Source organism: Tiliqua scincoides, chromosome 1 (assembly GCF_035046505.1).
Source record: "Tiliqua scincoides isolate rTilSci1 chromosome 1, rTilSci1.hap2, whole genome shotgun sequence".
Taxonomy (NCBI): Eukaryota; Metazoa; Chordata; class Lepidosauria; order Squamata; family Scincidae; genus Tiliqua; species Tiliqua scincoides.
The window spans coordinates 27,255,130-27,280,163 of NC_089821.1; the positions used below are offsets into that span (position 1 = coordinate 27,255,130).

A 25,034-nucleotide genomic window follows, 5' to 3' on the forward strand; every position below is an offset into this window, starting at 1 on the left:
AGGACAGTTCAAGCATGAAAGGGAAATGGCTCCAAGAGGGAGGGTGTGAACCTGTGGCCTGTGGCCAAGCCCTTAACCATGGTTAGGAGTTGGGCATCATTATACCTATCATAACCCCTGAAATAGTTAATTTGGTAACAAATTAGTGCTGTTAGTAACAAACACTCTGTAGAGCACGAAATATGTACAAATACATATTATTTACCCATTGTAGATTATCTGAACTATTGTACATTTGAACCTGCCACTAAATTCTGCAGTAAAGTGATCTATTGGGGAAAAAAAACAACACTCAGTTTGGATTAAAATTATATCTGAATGTCATTCTAGATAGGGAAGGATATTTTTTTAAAGTCTTTCCCAGAAAAAGCAATATGAAACCAGAAGCAGCACAAATGAAGACATCATGTCTCTCCCTATATGAGAACATAAGCCCCTTCATTAAAAACAAAAAAATATATAATACAATACAGGTAGAGGTAGAGGCAGAATAAAAGCCAATGCTCTGTACACAGCCCCAGTCCAACCCCATGAAGAGAGGATGGTCAAGAAAAACAATTTGCAAAAATGGTTTCCTCTTATTTAGAAAATATATACTTGACTAAAAAGGCAAAGCCCAGCAATGAGAACCTTCAGCGAGAGTCCCAGGATGTCTGCACCAAAGCTCTCTATTGTTTCCCCACCAACTTGCTGAAAACATCATAGACTTCTGGCCTCTCCTGTGCAAACAGCTCCACTGTGTTCTTCTGCAGCCAGTCAGACGAGCGCATTTGCTGCTGCAAGAGGCCAATAAGATCACCAAGGTTGGAGCCACCAGCTGAGGCTGGCTCCTGGTGGTGAGACACAAAGATAACTTCATCAGCGCTATCCGCTTTGCCCTCTGAGTCAGACTGCTCATTGTCTTCATTCAGGACTTCATGCTCATATTCTTCTAGGACCTCCCGGACCCTCTGCATGCCTGCACAAAAGCAAGGGGGGGGGGAGAAGTTCATTCAGATAAAGAAGTGGTGCTGAAGCTACCAAGTTTGAATGAGTTGTGTGAACCTGATAACACACTTCACAGTCTAGAACTTGCTGCTCACCACTTCCTGACTCGCTCTATTTCTCAGAGCTTGCCTACAAGGTTTGAAGAGAACATAAGAACATAAGAAGAGCCCTGCTGGATCAGGCCAAAGCTGGATCAGGCCAATGCATCTAGTCCAGCTTCCTATATCTCACAGTGGCCCACCAAATGCCCCAGGGAGAACGCAAGACAACAGACACAATCTGCAGATTGCCTCTGCAATCAGAGGCAGCCTGCCTCTAAAACCAAGAGCTTGCACATACCTACTATGACTTGTAACCCGTAATGTTACCCTGCACATGCCCGATCTTGTCTGATCTCAGAAGCTAAGCAGGGTCAGGCCTGGTTAGTACTTGGATGGGAGACCACCTGGGAATACTGGGTGCTGTAGGCTTATACCATAGTCTTTCGAGACTGAAGGTTGCCAACCAACCCGTAATGAACTTTTCCTCCAGAAATTTGTCCAATCCCCTCTTAAATGCATCCAGGCAAGATGCCATCACTACTTCCTGTGGCAAAGAGTCATGTGCACAAACCTTCTAGGACTATCATATGGTATTTCAGCACAACTGGATCAGAACCCCAAAGAATTCCATTAGCTGATGAGCTGGGAGTTCACCATTCAGCAAGCGACAACAGGTTTGTATGAACTGTCACCACTCAACAGCTCCTCTGCCTCACTCATCAGCACAGCTCATCAGCTCAACTCTGCATGTCCACCCCATGTCTCCCCCACATCATCCCCACTGCATTTCACCTCAACAACTCTGCATTCTCTCGCCATAAGTTTATTTCTTTGTCCCTGCCACCACCCTCCTCTTTTCCCCTGCCTTTGTAAAGGGCAGGAAGCCAGGAGGAGGAGGAGAGCAGTGGTGTGGAGGAAGATTGTGGCCACCAGAGATGGTAGTGACCCTGGACTTAGCATGCCACTGGTTTCAATTAGTAGGGCAGCCCTTCTCACAAGCTGCTTTAAGTAACTCACTGCACTTACGAAGAATTTAGACCTATCCGCACCCAAATAGATGTTTAAACCATCCTCCTAAGAACATAAAGTTCAAATCAGACCAAAAGGTCCATCTAGCCCAGTGTCCTGTTTCCAAAGGGCCAGAAGCAGAAAATGAAGGCAACAGCAATTGTCTGTCAAAGGAAGGCTGCCTCTGAGCTTGGGCTGAATACTACCTCAGTTTAACTATCATTGCTAACAGCCATTGATAGACGTGTCCCTCCATGAATCTGAATTTTTAAAGCATACTAAGCCAGTGGTCAACACCATGTACCATGGTGGCGCATCCTACAAATTCATTTTGTGTTTCAGGGAAGCACTTTGTCTGTCCTGACCCTATCACCGGTCAATTTCCTTGGATAACCTGATGATCCAGTGTTACAAAACAGAGAGAAAAAAAATCTCTCTGTTCAACACCAGCATATATTTTATAAATCCACGTTCCTGTTATGCATATTTTTTCTCAACGAAAGTCCTCAAATTATTTCAATTTTCCTCATAGGATAATTTTGCTTGCCTTCTTCTACATAATGGGGGAGTGGGGTCTCTGATATCCTTTTTGAGATGGAGAGACAAGAACCATACTTAATTTTTCAGATACGGCTGCACCATAGGATGACTCAAAGCTTTAATGGTAGTCTTAAAACCTCAAACCTGACAGGTTTCATGGTTTCCTGAGATATTACATCTCATTGCCTGATGACCCCTAGGTTTTTTCCTAAAATGCAACTCTGAGTGCCACAGTACAAAGAATGCTGCAGTTATCATGCCACTTCTACGATCTCCCCTTAGTATAAACAAGGGTGCACTGGATGTAATGGATAAGGGAACATCTATGCCAGAAGATGACAGTCTTCACATCAGGGCTGGTCTCAGGGCAATTTGACCAATTTGGCCAAATTGGGCCCCATGCCTGGAGGGGCCCCACAGTGGGGTGGCAAGCGGAGTGCCCACAGCTACCACAAACACCTTGCTCCGTAGCCGACACCCTGGCATGGAATCTTCCACGCCAAGGCACTGCACGGAAAGCACAGTGAGCAGAGCAGTGCCGCTGGACCGTTCTCACTCCCACTCACCCCTGGGTCTGACTGACTTGGAATTGACCCCCCCCCCGCCCGCCCGGACACAGCTGTCAGTGATGTCGCTGCCGGGTGCCTCACTGCTGCTACTCATCCTGGTGAGTAGGGGGACACTGCAAAAATGTTTTACTTTGGGTCCCGCATCTCCAAAGGCTGGCCCTGCCTCACATGTAGCCCTTGCCCTTAATAAAAGGAACAGAACTAACACTAAGGGAGCTTGAGACCAGTGAGCTTGTCACACTCCAGCCTCCAGCTCGGTCTAAAACAAGGGAAGACCCAACAGGATGAACATCTGCCTGCTGAGCAACTTCCTGGCTCAAAGGAACTCCTATGCTAAATGCGTCTTGCAAAATACACTGCACAGCCTGTAACAAGACAAGAGGAATAGATCACTGACCTAGCTGCAGCCGGTGCATCTTGTCAGCAAAGATGATGCGAAACCAGCCAGGCTCACCACACTCAAAGGCTTTACCACAGGAGAGCAGGACCTTGTTATCCAGGAAACGTTTCCAGAGTGCCATTTCCTCTTCAAACGTCCCTCTCTTCAAGTACTGGAGGCAGTTAACAGGAAAGCAGAGAGTCAACAAACTGAATAGGCTCACATTCTTGAACGGAAGCTATAGCCAAATCTCTTTAGACACAGAGAGAGACATGAGGCCCTCTACAGCAGAGAGAAAAAGTGAGAATGTTCTCTTACATCATGTGCTGTATTTCCTAAATGTTTCCTATATATCTTTTTCTCTGTCTCTTATTCATTGAAATCTTCACTGCTTTGCCTGATTGCATCTCTGAGCATCTCTACATGCATTTCAACAGCCTCTATGGCCTGTGGCTAAGTTAATTCAAGACAGGGGTATCAAACATAAGGCCCACCAGTTGGATGTGGCCCCTGGAAGCAATTTCTCTGGTCCCCATTATAATTGGGCTTTCCTAGCATGATAATTGGGTTCTTTCATAGCTTGAAATTATGAACAAGATTTACACATTTTCTCTTTTGTCATTTGCAGCTAATGAGTTCCTATGTGAGAAAAAAGTGCTTATTTCTGGCTATCAGCTCCTTAATGATGTTACTTCCTACTTAATGATGTCATTTCCAGTTCTCAGTAGGCACCATGAATGCTAACTTCAGCCCTCTGTATGGCAATAGCCCTCTGATCTATGGCAATAGATGCTTGCTTGACTCCTGTTATAACCCTCCTAAAATCAGACAACTTAAAGAAAAGTTTAGATGAATTCATGGGCGAGAGCCTTATTAGCTATAACTGCTAAATTTCCTTATTTAGAGCCTCCTTCTGCATAGCAGCTGAGGCAGATAAAGCACGGAGGAGAGCTGCCGCCTTCCGCCCTGCTCATAACTTTCCCACTGAGAAAAACAAAATGTTTGCCACTGACAGAAACAAAATGTTGGACTAAATAAGTCCTTGGTTTGGTCCAGCAGGGCTCTTCTTATAAACACTGACCTTTCGGAAGTCGATCCAGACAAAGAAGCCAGCACTTCGGTTAAGGAAGGGAACTCCAAGGGTCTTGAGCTCATCTGTCACAAAAGTATGGGCGGCTTTCAGCCTCTCGTGGTTGGCCCGTAAGTACACCTGGTTGATCCAGTCTAGTCAAGATGAGAAGACACTTTGGGTCAGTCAAATCATGCACACGTATCGAGTGATACATGAATGCATAAACTAACTCAATGGAAGAGTACTGTGTATAAGCCCGTGATTTTCAACCTTCTTTCATCTCAAGGCACACTGACAAGGTGCTAAAATTGTCAAGGCATACCATCAGTTTTCTGACAACTGACAAGACACACCTCACTTTTGGCAGGGGGCTCACATCCCCCAATGGCCCTACTAATGAATGATCTTCGCCCAAATTCCTGCAGCGCACTTATGGCACACCAATGTGCCGTGGCACAATGGTTGAAAACTGCTGGTTTAAGGAGATGCAAGACCTTTGCACGTTCTGCCTGTGATCTTTGATCTAATTCATTACGCATGCTGCTGTAATCAAGTGCGGAACATGCACATATGCACCAGCCCGAGGAAACCAGGCAAGCCTTTTACATAACCACCCATGGTATGTGTGGGGTATTATAACAACTGCCTCACTCTCTTCTTTTATTATTCTCACTTTCTCCATTAGAAAGCTAATTCTGCTGCATGGCACAAGAAGCCCAACAATGATTCTGCTCTTTTCAATGGCTATACAACAGAAGACAAGCATTACACTGGCAAACCATAATTCCAGATCTTGTGGCCTTAACTGTTTATGATACCCACATTTTCAAATACCTGTCTGTGACTCATATGTGACATTTTTAGATGTATACTTCAGAAAGACATACACCTAAAAAAAAAAAAATGCAATGTGGACAAGACCCCAAGGATGTCCTTACATGCAGATGCCACATTTCTCCATCCAAATGTTACATCTGAATGCACCACAAAGTTAAGAACATAAGAACAGCCCCATTGGATCAGGCCATAGGCCCATCTAGTCCAGCTTCCTGTATCTCACAGTGGCCCACCAAATGCCCCATAGAGCACACCAGATAACAAGAGACCTCATCCTGGTGCCCTCCCTTGCATCTGGCATTCTGACATAGCCCATTTCTAAAATCAGGAGGTTGCACATACACATCATGACTTGTAACCTGTAATGGATTTTTCCTCCAGAAACTTGTCCAATCCCCTTTTAAAGGCATCCAGGCCAGATGCCGTCACCACACCCTGTGGCAAGGAGTTCCACAGACCAACCACGCTGAGTAAAGAAATATTTTCTTTTGTCTGTCCTAACTCTCCCAACAATCAATTTTAGTGGATGTCCCCTGGTTCTGGTGTTATGCGAGAGTGTAAAGAGCATCTCTCTATCCACTTTATCCTTCCCATGCATAATTTTGTATGTCTCAATCACGTCCCCCCTCAGGCGTCTCTTTTCTAGGCAGAAGAGGCCCAAACACTGTAGCCTTTCCTCATAAGGAAGTTTGTTCATTGCTTTTAAACCTGACAGTTTTAATACCTCCGACATGCATCCTAAGAATTCTAGAAGGTTACCAGCAGTGGCTTGAGCAGAGGTCTCAAGGGGAGAACAGAATATGGGGGTCCTTTTAACACTCTTTGCCTCATTCACCTCTGTCTCGGAGCAGCTGGGCAATTTTATACTGGACAGGCCCACAGACCCCATGGAAGTAACACAAAGAAGCAACAGCATTGGAAACGTCTTGGTTCTCTGTGTACAGGGTTCCAAACCGAATTCCAGAGACAGCAAAATCCTGCAGGGGAAAACAATCACCATTGTAAACATATCATCATGACTCAAACAAGTGTTTTGACCACATGGTGTCAGTTTTCTCTAATGCTTAGCCAGGCTTCTAGGTTAATACCACCTCAGCATTCGACAAAAGCACTCACCTTAGAAATTCCCCACATTACGTGGGTCCGCTGTGGGTCAGGTAATCTGCATGAAAGGAAGACGCAAAAGGGGATGTTAGCAGCAAATCAGTGATGCTTCTGGAGCATCAGCTCAGCACACTAGAAATCACACTATATACAGATGGTACAATTTTCCAAACATAAGACCCCAGGCACCTAGAAATACTTGGGGTCTCCCTTCTGCTCCAATGAATGATGCATTTGCACATCATGATTAGGAAGATCTCAAAGCACAGAATGCCATGCCAATGCAAAATAATTTCACAGCCAATCAGGTATTACTATGACTCTCCCATAAGTGTTCAGAGAGCCATTCTTTTTGTGTTGCATTTTAAGTGACCAGGAATGATGCTGCAAAGCAATCTTTGAAACCTCCAGAAAATGCTGGTTCAGCAGCAGCAGAAGCACTTTCCCCAACTACAAGTCTTTAAAAAAGCCAAAGATATTGCATGACTTCCAACAGAAAGTCTGCCAATTCCTATTTTGGCAGACCCTTCTACATCTTTAACAGCTGCTTGTATCCAGATGATGTTTGTTCAGTACCATTTCTCCATTCATACTGTTTCATAGGATTGGCCTACTTTATTATCAGGAAGCACTAAAGCTGGCTTTACCTGTCCATTTCCAGCACACTGTGGAACGTGGCAGAATTGTCAAAAACAGACAGCATGTAGATCTCGTCAACAATCACGTGTAACTCATGCCTGAAAAATAGGAAAATGAAAACACAAGTGTAAATGTTCTACAGTGGCGAGGAAAGATGACATGCAAGGAAAAGGGTACAGAATTTTTGGTTACCTTAACAAGCTGCCACTAGGTATATTTGAAGAAACATTAGATAGAAAACTGTACCAACAAGAGGATCCAGACGGACAAAGGAAAATGCTGTCAAAGTCAAGCAGCCTGAACAGAGCCATGAAATAGCATATCCAGTGCCTACAGTCAGTTGCTCATTACTGAAGATGATGGTAAGACTTTCAAGCGCATCAGAGTCTGTTACGTGAAAATCCCTTTTCCTTTCAAGTTGTGATTTTATGTACGGTTATGTATTATGGACTAAAATATCATGCAGGCAAAACCACAAGCACATGGATTAAACAACCCCCATTTCCCTGCAGGTCAATGTAAGCATTGTAAGTATCTCCTGATTCAATCATTGTGTATGCAAAACAGGTCGGCATGTACCTCTGGAGGAAGAAGCCTAGCATTTTAAATCATTGTTTAAGTATTGCCTATTCTTTGTATTGCCTTAACTAATTCACGCTGCTTAATCACCGTATGCAGATTTGAACAGCCAGCTACCCCCCACAGGAGGCCAGCCATTGCTGATAGCCGACTACTTGATCATCCTGTTTTTTCTTGCATGCTTCACATGTCCCAGTGTGTGTACTGAGCATGCGCATCTAGAACAGCTCTAGGCCACATCCGGGTCATTCAGGTCAGCAAAAAGCCTTTTTAAGAGAGAACTTCGCCATGTGCTCTCTCTCTCTCTGGCTGCCCTCCCAAGGCAGAGGTCCTCCATAGGACTCTCCACCCCCCCCCCCAACTGCTTCTCAGGACAGGTAACTATATCTTGTGTCTGGAATCTTTTCCCTTCTTCCCCCCCCCCTTTTTTCCTCCTCTTCTCTCTCCATCTCAGTTAGCAACTGGGTTAGGCAGATTAGGGACCCCTAAAATCCTTCCCTACAAATTTCTCTTTTCCTAATTTCTTCGGATGCACCAAATACACAGCACATGCAACCACCATAAAGCTAGGTACACAGGATCCAAGTACTAGGAACCAAGAAACATATACTTACCATTTTCCATGTGCATTATGTATACCTGTGTGTTTTTGCAATAAAAATATAATCCTATTGAAAGTTATCTTTCTCCCAGTCTCTTTTCAAGCTAAAAAGGAATTTCTTTGCATTACGCTGTCTTGTTATCTAGCCTGCGATCCTGAAGTTTCCAAAGGGTAATATAATAATTCCCCTTAAAAACATAACAGCCCTTTTTGGTAACAAGTTTGCCCATCAAGGATGATTTTTCTTTGGCACATAAAGCAGCTCACTGACAAAGCAAGATGTTCTACTGGTCTAAGCTTTCCTCTGTGATTCCCAGTTCTTCCTACAGAGTAAGCAATGTCACCATCCACTGGAACAAAAGCTGATAATTCTTCCCTACTTACGAATTTTTGTCCTCCAATTCAACCATTCAGAGAAACCTGAATGCCTCTGCTTCTTCTCTCTTGCTGCCCCGTATGCCTATAACATTTATGTGGACTTTGTCTCTGTCTTTCTTCAAATACTTCCCCCCAAAGTGTCCAAGGTTTGGAAATTCAAATACTCCCCCCAAGGTTTCAGCTTTCCTGTGAAACCTTTAGCTTAACTCTTCTGTCTTCATTCTCTACAGAAATGAAGCCTATGAACTGGACATGCCTTTGTGCATATTCTTCCCATGACCCTGTTCTCCAGTCCCACTGATAACTCCTCTTCTGTCAAAATTCAGATTGTAATCTTCCAGGGGCAGGGGCCTTTTTTTTTTTGGCCTTCGGTACACTGGAAAGTATACCATGTACATCAATGGTGATTAAAAAAAGATAATCCTAGTTGGCATGCTAGTCTATCTCATCCATAGATGATCTTACAGAAAAGGAAAACAATTAATGGTGATAATAATACACGCATGGGGTTATCACATCTATATTTTTTGTTATATGATAGTGATAGGATGCAACAGCATAATACTTGCTCAAACAAAATCACACCCCACCTCCTCAAGAAAAAAGAACAAATCTAGAAGAAGAATGCAGCATACAACAGAAGACACATATATATTTTCTCATTCCAGAAATGCATCTTTGCTGCATTCTTCAGAATAAATTATTTATGTTGCACAAAAATTGATTCAAGCCAGCCTAGGACATTTGGAGTACTGGATCATCCGACTCCAAACCCCACCTCTATCTACCTTGCAATGTTAGCATACCTTTTGGCAAATTCCAAGAAGTCATGTAACTCGGAAAGAGAATATAGGTCTCCCAAGGGATTTTGTGGGTTTAAGAGAATTAAAGCCTTTACTCTGACACCCTGTAAGACAAACCACATCAGAGCATTAAAAATACATATACAGGCTCTGAATTTAAAACACTGCCTGCCAAGAAACAGGCTGAGAAAATTTGACTGCCCTCTAGACAGGGTCTTGTGGAATCTGACTTTTTTTTTCATCTGGACTGATCCTAACCAATGACCATCTCCCTTCAGCAATATCCTTTCATGGTAGAGAGCACATTGGGGAGAAATTGCTTAGCTGAAGGCATATTGTATAGACAGATCAGAAAGTAGTTAAGGAAGGAAAATAAAAGTGCAAATTCTTCTAACTTCTCTGTATGGACAGGCACTGAGGGCATTTCTTCCAGACATGGTACTTTAAGAATTAGAAGGTTATTAGAAGTTCAGGTGCTCTCATACCTATTTCATCCACAAAGGACACTCTTTGAAAACTGGCCAGAATTTTAATTTGTCCCTTGACCCATCAGGCTTGGGGAACAGCAGGCTGAAAATTGCTTGCAGTTATGTGACTGGCCAATGGACACATATGGGCTTAGAAGTTTGTCTTGTGTGTGTGTGTGTGTGTGTGTGTGTGAGTGAATTTCTGAAGACAGATCAGATCAAGAAAGAAATTAAACACATCCATCTTACCAGAGGGGACAGTACTTAACTATTTCCACTTACAGATCACTTAGCTACTTTCTCCATCACTTTGGGAACAAATATACAGGAGATGAAGCATGAGGCAGCATCCCTGGGAGATCTTTCACTGTTCCCAAGAATGTGATCTCATCAGCCTGCTCTTGGGGCTGCTAGAGGTCAGTATAATACATTGCTAGTATATAAAAAATGATCACCAAAGGATTTTTCTATCACACACTCAACCAAGTGCAAAAAGAAAGTGGTAGGATGGTGTAGTGCTTCAGGAGGTGAACTTAGACCCGAAAGATCCAGGTTCAAATCAGCCATGAAGCTTCCTGGGTGGCCTTGGGTCAGTCACTATCTCTCAGCCTCATCTACCTCACAGGGTTGTTGCGAGGACAAAAGGAAGGCAGGAACTATGTACTCCACCCTGAGCTCCTTGGAGGAAGGGTGGTGTAAAAATATGAAAAATAAATATTTTGGGAAGGGTCAAAACAAATTCCAGAAGGCAAAAGCAAAGCCACTGCCCTCCATGAGGACAGCAAGGGACATTCTGTAAGTGTTTATTATTTATGTATCTCATGTGAGCAGAATACAAAAGAGAATGCACAAAAAAGAAAAAGAAAAATTCTACTGCAAGCCATCACAAAAATGGGCATACTAATGAATTGTTAAGCACTCAGAATCAATGTTGAAAAGGGTGGGCTTAGGAAGCTCTCTGCTTATATCTTGATACATATAGGAGGGATGGTGTGGGGAGCTGTTTATTCAGAATCTCTTCAGTCCTCATTCAGTCCAAAATGCAGTCTCTGTTAAAACACAGACACCTACCAGGGTGTTGGAGCCACAAAACAACATTATCATAATGCAACATAACACCAACCAGATCTACACCCACTTAGCATAAACAATATTATCACTTCCGGTACTCCTGGCTGTCCATGGCCACTGCAATAACTGTACCTAAAGTTTTATACTGCTCTCAGTAATATCCCTGGGATCAAGCAACCCCATCCCATCCTTTGCCAGGACCTCTTACAAGTATGAAAACGACCAAGCTCACCTCTGCCTGTGCATCTTTCAGGGCCTTCTTTAGCTTGTTCACAGTGAGTTGGAATGGACGGGTGCAGGTGCCAGTGACCTGGAACACATCAAAAGAACACAATGGTTCATTGCATATTACAGAGGACTGGCAGAATTACTAAAACAGCTTCAGGAAACGAGATGAAACAGATCAACCATTTGGCAAGACTGGTAGTTCACCTTTTGCTGAGAGCTGAATAGTCTTGGGCTCATAGACATGTCATTGCGAAAAGGGATTCAAGAGCCCTAATCCAGCACAGATAATTGATCTCTGTTGTCCAATTACTTCAGCCTCAATGTGCCTCAAAGATTAACAATAATAATGAGAAGAATTCTTAATGTCTGTATAGCACCTTTTTGAGTGCGCAAAGTGCTTCCCATGTATCATCTTACAGCAAGCAGGTAAGGTTAGTATTATTATCCCCACACTGTGAGCTGAGACTTGCCTTAGGCCAGTGTTTCTCAAACTGTGATTCGGGACCCACTAGGTGGGTCATGAGACAATTTCAGGTGGGCCCCCATTCATTTCAATACTTTATTTTTAATACGTTTAATTAAAATACTTTTAATTTTAATTAGACAAGATGCTACCATGATATGTGACTGCATTTGGGGAAATGTTACAGATCTGTACTTTGAACAGGCTACTATGTATATGCTTTTGGGCACAATCCTAACCAGGTCTACTCAGAAGTAAGTCCTATTTTGTTCAATGGGGCTTACTCTCAGGAAAGTGCGTATAGGATTGCAGCCTTTAACAATGATAGTAAGTGGGACTTACTCCTAGGTAAGTGAGTATAGGATTGCAGCCTAGGTTTGTTAAATTTTCCTGCTTGATGGTGTAACTTCTGGTGGGTCCTGACAGATTAACATTCTAAAAAGTACTGGTAAGTCCTGGTGCTATAAGTTTGAGAACCACTGCCTTAGGCCATCAGGTGAGGATTCCTGATTTGCCGCTCAATTTCATTCTCATAGCCACTATGCTATGCCAGTTCATCTGAAATCCTGCAGTTTTCCAGAAAGTGGTTCTAAAATGTCTTACCAAAGGCACACATCAGTATAAATCACCTCACATACCTCTTGCACAACACTACTGATAGATAGTCTCTAACACTATCTGGCAAACCATTTACTAGAGACTTTCAGGAGGTGAATCACTGCTGGGTCCCAGAGACTGTTTAAGAAAATGACTGTTTAAAGATACTTTCCAAGTGACTGGTCAAACAGGTTTGTAACATGCTCAGCAGGCATAGGATTTTCACTAATACTGTCCATTTCTAACTACAGCTTGAAATGATCTTCCATTCTCCTCCTTACCTGACTGTCCAAATAGGCATACACCAGCTTGACATTCCCATAGAGAAACACACTGTGGGTGATACCCCCATAGAAAGGGGTAGCAATCAGGAAGGCTTCTGAAACAAACAAAACAAAGAAGGATAGAACCAGTTATTCTACAGTTGCAGTCTGTCCTCCCAACTTTCATTACTGGCCACATAGTTGAGACCAGGGTCTTTTATCTAAGTTTCCTTTTAACAAATCTAAAGAGACCACTTCAGAATGAACATTTAGACCAAACTCCATTTTTAAGACCAGAAGAAGCTCTGGTCCTGAAGAGCAAAATACACACGTTTCAAAATCCAGTTTAACACAAGTCTATGACCCAGTATGAAAATTAAAATCATCCAAATTAGCAAGAGCAAGCAAGGAGAAACAGAAGTAGGACAAACCTGGAAAACCCCAAGAAGCAACTCAATGAATATACATGTTTGTAGAATCCAGTCAACAGCTATACAGATTAAGATTATAATGGAACTGCTCCCTCTAAGGGCCACTTTGGACACTTTTCAGAGGCGGCAAGAAGGAAGCACAACTCATTCACTTCCACTGCTAATTCCTTGTAATGTTCAGAAGAGTGGAGATGTGAATATCCCCTCCCCAGGAGCATTCTGTCTTGTGTCAAGAGAATGCACACCAGTGGACATGATGCAGAAACTTGGGGGAAAAACATACTTCTTTTTTCACTTCTGAATACCACCCCAATAGCCCAATCCAACAGAAATTCCTGAGCAGCATTGCAATGGTGCCAATGATGGCTATGCTGCATCACACAGGGGATTTTTGGCTGCTGGAGGTCTCCTCAGGTTAAGGCCCAGCAGCCACAACTTAGACCTGCAACAGCAATATTGCACTTTATGGTGCTTTTGCAGCAGCTTGTGCTGGGAGAACATGCATTCCATCGGTATAAGCTCTCGTTAGGACTGGGCCGAAAGTGACCTGAAATAATACTGGTAGAAGGGTGCCAATAGCCATGTTGTGGATGTTGCAACCAATGTTTTAAGTGCTTTTGGCTCAAAGATCTAACCTTCTCTTGTGACAACTGGACAATCCTCCATGTATTTTGTGACGTCACAACATGGAAGTGTTGCAGCATGGAGCATGCTGCATAGAGTAAGGGGAAAAGGTCAAAGAACGTATAATGCAGCATTTCTTAAACTGTGGGTCAGGACCCCACTAGGTGGGTCGCGAGCCAATTTCAGGTTGCTCCCCATTCATTTCAATATTTTATTTATATTAGACTTGATGCTCCCATAGTATGACTGCATTTGAGGAAATGTTACAGACCTGTATTTTAACAAGCTACTAACAATGTTAACATTCTTTTAACATTCTGAATCGTTAACATTCTTTTAACAATGACAGTAAATGGGACTTATTCCTGGGTCAGTGTGGGTGGGATTACAGCCTAGAATTGTTAAAAATGTTCCTGCTTGATGATGTCACTTCCGTTCATGACATCACTTCCAGTGGGTCCTGACAGATACTTATTCTAAAAAGTGGGTCCCAATGCTAATGTGTGAGAACCACTGGAATAATGCAGTGGCATGGCATGGCACACAAACCATGGCAATTCAAGACCATGGAAGGTGAGAACAGGAAGAAAAGTAGCCTGACTAGTCAAAGGGAATGTGCAGACCTGCTCTGATTAATGTGAGCTACTTAGCACAAACACCATGAGTCATCTTAGAAAGATATAAGCAAAAGTTCAGCACAATGCCCAGCAGAGATGTCACCAAAAACATCACCAATTTCATTGTTTCTATGCTCAAGTAGTTTGCATGATCCCTCCTGTAGTTCCATCCAACACAACTGGATATTACATGACTTCAGCAATTGCACTTACCTCCCGGATCACAAAGCACCATAGCTAAAGCAGAAAAAACAGAGCCACAACCATTCAGCACGATCACCTGCAGAACAGAGTTGGACAGACGTTATTCCTATTCAAGAAAAAAATCACCATGCAAAATTTCTGGCATTCAAGGTGAAAAATCTGCTGTTGTCCATCTGTTCCAGCTACATAAATAAAACATCAGAGCATCTCCACTTATGGCCAAACTATACACGATAAAAAATTTGCCACTGTTCAATTTCACGAGCACCAGCCTATGCATATCTACTCAGAAGTAAGTCCCAATTATGTTCAATGGGGCTTACACCTAGAAAGGTGTGCGTAGAATTATAGCCTAAGTCATACTCATGTGTAGCAGTTGCACAGGGACACAATTTAGATGAGAAGTACAGTATGGAGGCTGTGGGTATTTAACTCTTTACGTCAGAATTGTTTCTCTACTGAAAATCGTCACTTTGAAGAGGTTATTCAGCCCTATTGGCAACAGGGCTTACTTCTTAGCAAGCATACTTCGGATGATCATAATCAGAAATGTAGATATCATCCTCACAAAAAGACGATATCAGGAAGCTAATGGCTATTAGCTTCCAGACTTTTGAAAACATAGATCTGAGCCTTTAAAAGTTGTAAAAGCCCTGATTAGGTATTTGAAAAGAGCTCCTGAAGTTCAGAAACACAGATTACTGGCTTTGAAATGCTGACTGTTTCTTGTCGAAACATTTGCTGCTGGGACAATTAACAGCTCGCTGAAACACTTTGGTACAAAAACAAAAAATTAAAAATCTGAACTGAAAACTGAAAGCCGCAGGAGAATTTTCACCCTATGGAAAAATGACATTTATACTGGGATGAAAATTCCATTCAGGCTAAATTTTCATTCATAGAACATAATTGGAACATGATATCTGACTAGATTTTGAATACTAAAAATCTATGGTTTTTTGGTATTCAAAATTTTTTGTTATGGATCAAAATGTGGATGGCAATGGTCTAAAAGCACAAGCCGCAACACCATTAACTTTGAATTACTTTGAATATTTAAAAAGTATATACCACGGGGGTAGTAAGAACATAAGTAAAAACACTACAAGTGTTGAGTATTAACACAATACAGTCCAGTTAGTTAGCTTATTAACAGAACACCCTTTGATTGTGGCCTGCTTTTTATATGATGCCAGTGTGTGAGCAGGAGTCAGTTTAGGTGTGCATATAATCCTAGTACCTTTCCGGTGCTCATAACACATACCCAATAATATAGATTTCCTGGCAGTGAATGCTGATGCAGTAGCGAAAAGCAAACCAGAAGGTATGTCAACTCACATTCTCTGCTTTGAGAGGTGCTGGTGCCTTGGAGTAATAGGTCAAAAATCGAGCTACTTCCTCTCGCAAGCTGCAGGAGACACAAAAGCAACCACAAAATTAGGTTTTCAAAGGAGAAGGGACAAGCAAGGTCTCAGAGCTCATGTACACATGACAGGATTTCTCAAACTGTGGGTCACGATCCACTTGATGGATTGCAACCTGATGTCCAGTAGGTCTGGGTTGGGCCTTCTCAACTGCTCTTCCATCTGGTTTGCTCAAAACTGGAGCCCTCCAGATACAATTGGAGGTTGTACCAGCCGCTGCAGGCCTCCAGAAGCAGCCAGAAAATCACTTCCAGTTTCCTTCTGGGTTTATGAAAGTGACTTTCAGTTGCTTCCAGAGGACAGTGAAGCCCTTCTGAGGCCCAGCACCAGAGAAGGAGGTGGGTCGCTGTGCCCTCCACTGCAGAACAGGTATGTCGCAGTGGGGGGGAAGTTTGAGGACCCCAATACATGATGATTAATGTCCGTTATGTCGAGGTCACATAACGGTCATGTCACATTGCAGAGAACAACAGATATACACTCTGTTTCCAAACTTGCAGCTGCCCTAAATAGAACACATGAAACAGAGAACAGTGATACTGTCATATTCTGTTTGCATTACATGGATGAAACTAGAAGGCATTATGCTGGAGCTGGCCCAGGATGATGAACAAAGGAAGCACCAGGGGCTTAAGAGACGCTCAAGGCAGTCAAGTGGATTTGAAAGCAGACATTTTGAATAGAGCAAACATACACACAAAGAGAGGAGGTGCAAGAGGCAAAGGTTGCAACTCTACGCACACCTTCCAGGGAGGACGTCTCATTGAACACAGTGCTTTCAGAGTAAACATGCATAGCACTGGGCTGGAAAAGCTACTTACAACATATGGCCCTTCCATTCAGGATACTGTAGCAGCAGAGGCTCCATGAGGTTCATATCACTTTGCGTCAACTAGCAGCAATGAGAAAGAGACAGCACAACCATTAAGCCAGACACCACAGAATGGTCTGGAAATGTAAGAACAACAACTTAATTTGGAAGAACTTAGTGCTCCTGTTATGCGTCTGCGCTCACCCTTTCCAGCTGGATTGCATTCTTCTTGCAAATGACAAATAACAGATCTATCTCCATCCACGTCTCCCTTTTCCATTTCCCTTTCCACTGCAGCGATGCAATACTGAGGAACTAACAGCATTGCAGAGAGGCAAAAGCTATGAATCAGGACTTCCCTGGTTTGAATCTCACCTTTGCCATGAGTTTACTAGCTACCACTGGGCAAGCTGGTTTCTCGCAGCTTCAGCTGCAATACAGGAAGGATTTTGCACACTCAAAAAGTTCTTTAAACTGTTGAGTATTATTATTATAGCAACTGGAAAAAAGACCTCTATCTGGAATCACCTGCACCTGACACTGAAGCACGACACTAAGTTAAAAGAAGAGCAATCACAAGGGTGGAAGCACTTTTGCCTCCTAGTATTATTGTATGACCACAGACCTGACACTTGAACATATAAAATAGCCTTGCACTAAATCAGACCAGTAGTATCTCAATGCTCCACTGGTTCCTTTGCTCACTTTTCCCTCCCCACTTGCTCTTCAGAAATATAAAATCTTGTCTGCTTGGAAGAAGTGGTTTCAGAAGCTTTAAAGGGACAGGTAGGATTGTTGGGTGGTAGCTCACAGACCAGGGCAGGGGGAGTACCATCCCCCCCCCCCACACACACATATCAATCTGGAAAGAGCACATGCTAAAATGCTACTGGGGCAGTCAAGAAAATTGGTCATGTAGAATTAAGGTCTGATGGAATATCAGATGGACGGATTCATTGACGAATATCAAATCTGATGGATTAATCTTTGAGAGGCAAATTGCTCTTGGGAAACAAACTGCTCAGTGGGAACATCCAGGAATCAGCAACAACCCCAGTGCTACCCACTGCTGCTTAAGAATGAAGCAATCTATTCTGTATTTACACTGCTGCTTACCCGCTTGGACATCAGATCAAAGCAGAGTTTGTTCTCACTGGTGCCAAAATTAATGATGCCCTGGAGAAAGAGACAAAAAAACAAACACACTTTTGTTAAGAAACCATTATCAATCTCTGTACAAACATGCATTTCATATTTGCTGGTATCTCACAAAGTCATCTCAATGATCACATTACCTAAGAACATAAGAAGAGCCTGCTGGATCAGGCCAAAGGCCCATCTAGTCCAGCTTCCTGTATCTCACAGTGGCCCACCAAATGCCACAGGGAGCACATAAGACAACAGACACAACCTGCATCCCAGTGCCCTCCCCTGCATTTGGCAGTCAGAGGCAGCCTGCCTCTAAAACCAAGAGCTTGCACATACCTACTATGACTTATAACTACTATGAAGGCATCCAGGCAAGATGCCATCACTACTTCCTGTGGCAAAGAGTTCCACAAACTAATTACACATTCCACAAACTAATTACCTTTTTTTTTAAAAAAGATAGTGCTACACAACACTCACTGTGTGAACCAGAAGATTATTTTAAGCACAAGAGCTAATCAACACTATGAAAAAAGAGATATAAAAACAAACAGGCATACATCAGTGGCAGGCAACAGATCATTCAATTCACTTGTCAATGTAACTGACTTAAAACAGTTTATAGAGCGATGTTACTACTATAACAGTTATAGCCCAGAGGAATCCAGGATTTCCTTTGTTGCGTAATTACACGGCATAGAACCCAGCTACAATTTGCATGCATTTACATAGATTTATCTTGACATTCCATATCATTCATTTATGCTCCTATGTTAGAAGCTTTGTTTTTCCATATAGTATTTTTAAAAACCCTGCAGATTAGTCTGGAAGAAGCTTTTGAAGAGGTATCTCTTTGCCATCCCTCTCCGAAGTCAATAGTTAAGCTACAGACTTTATAGTTAAGTTAGTGACTATTACATTTGTTTCCTGCTTATTCTCCAGGCAGTTCAAGGTAGTGTATAGGAGTTTATTCCAGTTTATCCTCCCAGTACCTATTCCACGTAGGACAACCTAAGAAATTTCAACTCGGGTCTTCCCTTGTTAGCATTGCCTTTCCCATCCCACTTCTCCATCCATGGTCCAGCACTGACATGTAAGCTCCTGGGGACTAAGGACCTGTCTTTTTCTGCTTATTCCGAGCCATGTATCTTGGTATCTCTGGATAAACTATAAATCACAATATGAAACAAGTATAAGTCGTTTAAAAAACGCAGCAGAAATGACCCCACTCACATTTGGATTTTTGTCTTCGTCATACTTGTCATCATGATAGGCTTCGTATCCGTCTTCTGTGGAGCCACGGAATACGTTAGTAATATTGCCTCGGACAGAGAGATATGGGCTGGCTTGGAAATTACTATGGTTACAGAAACTGTACACATTGGTTGTCCTGTCCAAGGCAGGTCGCCCAACTTGTGTGGTTCTTATGCCTGGCTGACCCCCTTCTCTTGCCCTTGCAGTGTGAGAAAATGCCTGACTGAAGTCCACACCCTGTGGCAACCCACTTGCCATGGAGGGATTATCGCTCTGCTTGAGGATGCTAAGCATTTGGGCAAAGACATTGAACATGCGGAACTCATGGTCTCGGTCCAGTTCAAAGCGCCGTTGCTCCAGCTGTATCCGCCGCTCCTCCACCTCCAGATCCTGTTGCAGTCGTCGTTCTTCCATTTGCAGAAAACGTTCCTCCATTTCCCGCTGGGCCGTCAGGATCTTCAGCAGGACCTCATCCAAGGGATCCTTCAGTCGTTGGGCTTTCCGCTTCTTCCGCAGGCGGTGCAAGGTGGAAAAACCCGGCCGCGGCCCCATACTCTGGATCTGGGATGAAGAAGCCATGTTGGGCTCACTAAAACCTAGGAAACGGATAAAAGAGAATCATCCATCACAATTCCTTTACATTGTCATTTATTGCTTAGAAAGGTAAAACTCTCATGAGTGAATGAGCTGTCCCCCTTTAACCAGTATCAGACCTATTCATAAGAGAAGCTCAAGGCCAATTCAATGTTGAAAAATATGCTCTTCTTTTTAACTTTATGTATCAGACTTGTAGTGTTTTATAAATACATTAGTAGTACAGCATTTTTCAACAAGCGATACACATCCCACCTGTGATACTTAAGTTGTTGTCCAGAGGTACACATACGAGACTGTGATGTGACACAACAAACAAAGGTAGGAGGCTAGGCTCTTACATCTGAGCCTCTTACTGCTGTCTGGCCTCCCAACCGGGAAGTAATTGGTGATTATATCATAGCCAGTTACTTCCTGTGGCACTTAAGATAATTAGACCATGAGAAGCAGTACATTGGGGACAAAGTTTGAAAAACACTGCTCAAGTAGATTTTATTCAGCATGCACTTTAACCTGCAAAATTGCAGATGCTAGTGCTGAAGCCTGGTGACTGCCATGCCAGCTCACTTCTATGCCAGGGCTGTCTATGGTGAATCACTATAGACTGTGATAGTCTATTCTATTCACTATGACTATAGACTATGATAGTCTATTCTATTCACTATTCACTGTCTAGTCTATTCTATTCACTATGGTGAATCACTGTCTATGGTGAATCACTATAGACTATATCAACCCCTGCTAATTGGGTAAGAGGCACTTTTTCAAGTGGGTGCTCCTTTTTTTAGCAGGGGGAGAGTAACTGGCCCACCTCACCCCAGCACTGTCTGTTCTAGTGGCTGTCTGCTGGTATTCATTTGCATCTTTTTAGATTGTGAGCCCTTTTGGGACAGGGAGCCATTTAGTTATTTGATGTTTCTCTGTAAACCGCTTTGTGAACTTTTAGTTGAAAAGTGGTATATAAATACTGTTAATAATAATAATAATCACTAGTGACAGAAAGGTCATCTGCAAATGCTCAGAGAGATCCTTGCTGCAGCAAGCCTTCCATCACAATTATAACCAGTTCTAGAGAGTAGATTACATGAAGTTCCAGGTTCCAAGACCTTATGCTTCTGAAGGCTACCAATGAAGCCTGACAATGAAGCCCCTGAGAGCTTCCCCTGACCTCCTAATGCCTCATAAGGCATTAAAAACATCACTTCCTGTTTCACAGAGTCACTTTTCTTGCTTTCTCAAGCTTATTTTGAGCCCGGCAGAGGCCGCGGGCAGATATCTGTGACCTCTGCTGGATTCAGAGCTCCCCTCAGCTCCGGAGGGTCAGGTGAGGCGTTCACCCATATCCACAGTTTCACTTAACTGTGGGGGGGATCCAGACTGGAACCCCTGCAGATACAGGGGCACACGTATTCTATTTCAGCTATGCATTTAAAGTTGCATGGGAAGCAGATGGAATGCAGTCCACCAAGTCACAGTATGATAGATCTAGTGGAATCACAGAAAATTCTTGAGGAGACAGTGTGGAGTCAGCAGACATCCCTTGTTTTTGACAAGTCTGGGAAGCATGGGATTAAAACCAGGGCCTTAGCATACAGTGAGTGTGCTGTACCGCTGTAGCCACTTGAAGGCACAGGGCCCTCAGGGATAAAAAAAGCACCTGGAGGAAAGGGTTGGGTAGAAGAAGGAGGAAAGGTTAGGGAGTAGTTGGGAAAAAGACTGACTAATGGACTGGATACTGACCAATGGACTGGCTAACAGACTAACTGAACAGAGATTGCTGGAAGCTGTTGTGTGACTGCCCAGTCCAGGAGCTGATTAGAGCTAAAGTGCTACTGTGGCTGGAAAAGCTGCTGGTTGGAGCAGGGAGGAAGGAGGACATCTGCAGTTCAAACAGGCAAACCACCCTGGTGGTGGGGTCTAGTAGTACTTTCTACATCAGAACTAGGGCAAAGTTGGGGAAGAAAGGGAGGCGAATTAATCTGCAGAGGAAATAAGCTCTCTAGCAAGCAGATTTGATGGGACAATAGGCTGATTCTGTATTTGCAAATATATCTGTAGAACAGATGCATCAGAAAAAGGTGCTAACAGAAGCTGGGTGATCTTTCTCCTTTAGGATGCAATGTGCATTCAGATCTCTGGGACTTACATTGTAAACACAACCAGGACTCAATCCAGATGAATCCTGGCTCATATTAAATTCTGAGGTCATCTCACACATTAGTGTTTACTCTCTCCTCTAATCTTATGGTATTCATGCCCAAGATACAAATGCCCTGCCCATTAATCCTAACGAACCTTGAAGTTACAATGGTTTCCTGGGCTGTACACGTCATCAATGCAAAAATTACTGAATGAGAGCACACTTGACAAAGAACTTTTTATGTAGTGTACACATGCTCTGCCTGACACCTAAAACCATTCCTTCTCAGAGTCAACCAATTAGTTGTCATGATTACTGCCCCTAAAAAGCAGGCACAAGGGGAGCGATAACCAAGATATTTTTACCTTTTGGTTTAGAAATAATAAAACATATTGTGAGTAGCAAAAAACCTTGTAACCCTTTTACACAAGGCCCAAAATGCCCACATCTTCTTGTGTATCTGGGCCGAACAAACAGCACTGTGCAGGACACTGAATCAGTGACTAGCTGTGCAGACTTTGCTACAAGTAACTTCAGTATAATACATAGGAAAGGCATCTCTATAGCAGATGGGGGGGAACAGCAAAGCAGATTGGAAAAAAAATACTGCTTGTAGAGTTTAAAATAAAAGACATTTTGGGTGCAGTCCTAACCCCTTATGTCAGTAATTTCCAGCACTGGCATAGCCATAGCAGTGCCAATGGAACATGTGCTGCATCCTGCAGTTGGGTGTCACTCACGGAGGCCTCCTCAAAGTAAGGAAATGTTTGTTCCCTTACCTCAGAGCTGCATTGCATTGCAGTGGAAAGCACTGACATAAGGGGTTAGGATTGTGCCCTTACTTGCTTTGTGAATTATAAAAGTTGAATCTCAGCAGGCTATCCTGAACTTGAGCCATTCTAACTGTTTTTGCCTTCTGTTCACCTCATTTTGGTTTATATGCAAGAGGTAATTCCAACAGTGTTGACATCCTGTGAACAAAGGGCCAGTATGGACTTTTCTAACCAATCTTCACTGCATATGAGCCATATGCATGCACATCTCGCCCCTTCCGTCATGCCAGAGCAGACTACTAATTGCAGCCAATTGCTAACCCAGCATAACTTCATTGCTATTGAATTGGGTTAGCCAATTGCTAACCCAGCATTAGGCAGCATAACTTCAGCACAACAGAGGGGATAGACTGTGTGTGTTTCTAATCGCATGGAGTAAGGGGCCAGTCAGAAAGGGTCACCCAAACCTAACACTTTAAAATCTTTGCAGTATTATCTCAAGGTACCTGCAACAAGAAAGAGTGATGAACTAATGATGTTGTCATCCCCACACAGACACATTTCTGTAAGTAAAATGCTGTGTGTGAAATGGCCCTTAGGATGCAGTACTAAAACAACAAATGGTTCTGGGATACCTTAGGCCAATGTTTCTCAACCAGTGGTTCGGGTGCCACCAGCAACACTTGAGGTGGTGTCTGGTGGAACTTGTTGGACCCCTGAACACCCAGCAGCAAGACCAGGTGTGTGACACAACCAACAGTGGTAGGAGGCTCCAAAACATACTCTTCTGCGCTTGAAAAAGCCCCACCTCCATCCACCCTGAACCTCTTACTGGTGTTTGTTACATCCCATCTGGCCTCCCAATTCAGAAGTAACCGGCAATTATGTCATGCTATTTCACTTCTGGTGGTACTTCATATAGGTGGACTATGTGAAGTGGCACAACGGAAGATAAACATTGAGAAACACTGCATTAGGCTTTCTTGAAAGTAAGATCAGTGGAACTCTGGTGTGGAATTTCTGAGTAAATATGAACAAGGTATGACTGTGTGTCTACCTAACTACCTAATCTCACCAGCTTTTTGTTGCTTGAGTTGTCACAGGCCTAAATCACCCCATGATGTTACTAGATGTAATCGCTCTTTCAGGGCTCTCAAGCCTAGGACAGCAGGTTGCAAGAAGCTGTGAGCCAGTTATGACAAATGCATCCCTTCAACATGGCACGCATCCTGTTGCGGGTGACCACTTCTGGAGCCAAGACACCATCCATGGATCACTTCATGCCTGCCCGACCCCAGTTGTGGCAAATCTCCCACTGTAGAAGCCAGCACACCACACAGAAAGCCCAAGCAGCCTCAGTTGATGGAGACAAGAGGAAGACAAGAGGCTCCTGGGTAGCATCAAGCGGTCAGACAGCCCTACCTGAAGGTGAGACACTGGTCTCAATGGGGACCTCCACTCTGGAGATGGGAGAGTCAATCTGATACCTATCCAGAAAGGCCCTGGTTAGTTCATGCTCGTCGGTGGAGCCCCCCTGTTGGCAAGTGAGAGATGGGGGAGGTTCGGGGGTCGCACACGGGTCGTCTGAGTCCACCTCCTCGCACTTGATCTCCATCAGCTCCGGGGGCTGAGAGTGCGCAAAGGGCAGAGCAGCCGTGGGGCCCAAGTGGGGGTGGTAGCCGTCCCCCAGGCTTCCCGGGAGCCCCGGCTGGGTCAGGACGACGCCGCTGCTGTTGGCGGCGCTGTAGGAGAGGCAGGGTCGACTGGCCAGCACCCGATCCATCACTTCGTAGAACTTCCAAGTCCTGCCGCCGCGGGGCGCCTTGTGGTTGTCCTTGATGCGCCGGTACTCCAGCTTCATCTTCTTGATCTTCTCCCGGCACTGGTCCCCGGTGCGGTGGATGCCCTTGTCCCGCAGCACCTCGGCGATGCGGTTGAAGACGTGCTGGTTGCGCAGGCAGCTCTCCAGCTCCGCCTGCACCGAGTCGGCCGCCCACAGGTGCAGCAGCTCCGCCACCTCGGGGTCGGACCAGTTGCTGCCCCGCTCGTACTTTTTCCCTCGGAAATCCATCCTGCCTCCCCGCTCGCGGGCGCTCAGGCCGGGGGCGCACTGGAGGGCAAGCGTGCGTAAAAGCGCACAGGAGAGCCCCCGGGCAGCTGGCACGGACCTGACCCGGGTCAGTCCATTGGCACCCGATGGGCGGGGACCGTGCTTGGGAAGGGGAGGCAGCCCCACTCCCCTCTAGCCTGCTTTCTTCCTGCGCAGCAGGGGCTGGACCGCTTTGGCACGGCACGGCACGGCACGGGGGCAACCTGGCCTGGGCTTATGGAGGGGCAGGGGGGCCAAGTGGGCACGGTTCATTCACATCCGGTGCGATGGCACATGC

At 44.1% G+C, this 25,034-nt stretch overlaps 1 protein-coding gene across 1 annotated transcript; it reads right to left on the reverse strand.

Moving 5' to 3' along the window:
* Window positions 1-302: 302 nt before the first annotated feature.
* On the reverse strand, window positions 303-25,002 carry LOC136658371 (probable inactive 1-aminocyclopropane-1-carboxylate synthase-like protein 2). The gene is made up of 15 exons (XM_066634896.1): window positions 24,070-25,002; window positions 19,120-19,736; window positions 17,854-17,913; window positions 16,748-16,818; window positions 15,841-15,910; window positions 14,512-14,578; window positions 12,645-12,742; window positions 11,308-11,385; window positions 9,541-9,641; window positions 7,185-7,274; window positions 6,550-6,595; window positions 6,269-6,410; window positions 4,606-4,748; window positions 3,543-3,696; window positions 303-958 (listed from the first exon to the last, which is right to left on the reverse strand). The coding sequence occupies exons 1-15, from the start codon at window positions 24,716-24,718 to the stop codon at window positions 669-671; spliced, it is 2,676 nt and encodes an 891-aa protein (XP_066490993.1). The 5' UTR covers window positions 24,719-25,002; the 3' UTR covers window positions 303-668.
* Window positions 25,003-25,034: the final 32 nt, after the last annotated feature.

Excerpts from the sequence above, each read along its gene's own strand:
- LOC136658371 (XM_066634896.1), bottom strand. The coding sequence starts at position 24,718 with ATGGATTTCCGAGGGAAAAAGTACGAGCGGGGCAGCAACTGGTCCGAC. Across the intron at positions 14,579-15,840 it reads CACCTCTCAAAGCAGAGAAT|GTGATCGTGCTGAATGGTTG; the intron begins GTGAGTTGACAT and ends TCTGTTCTGCAG. Across the intron at positions 9,642-11,307 it reads TGAAAGATGCACAGGCAGAG|GGTGTCAGAGTAAAGGCTTT; the intron begins GTGAGCTTGGTC and ends TTTGTCTTACAG.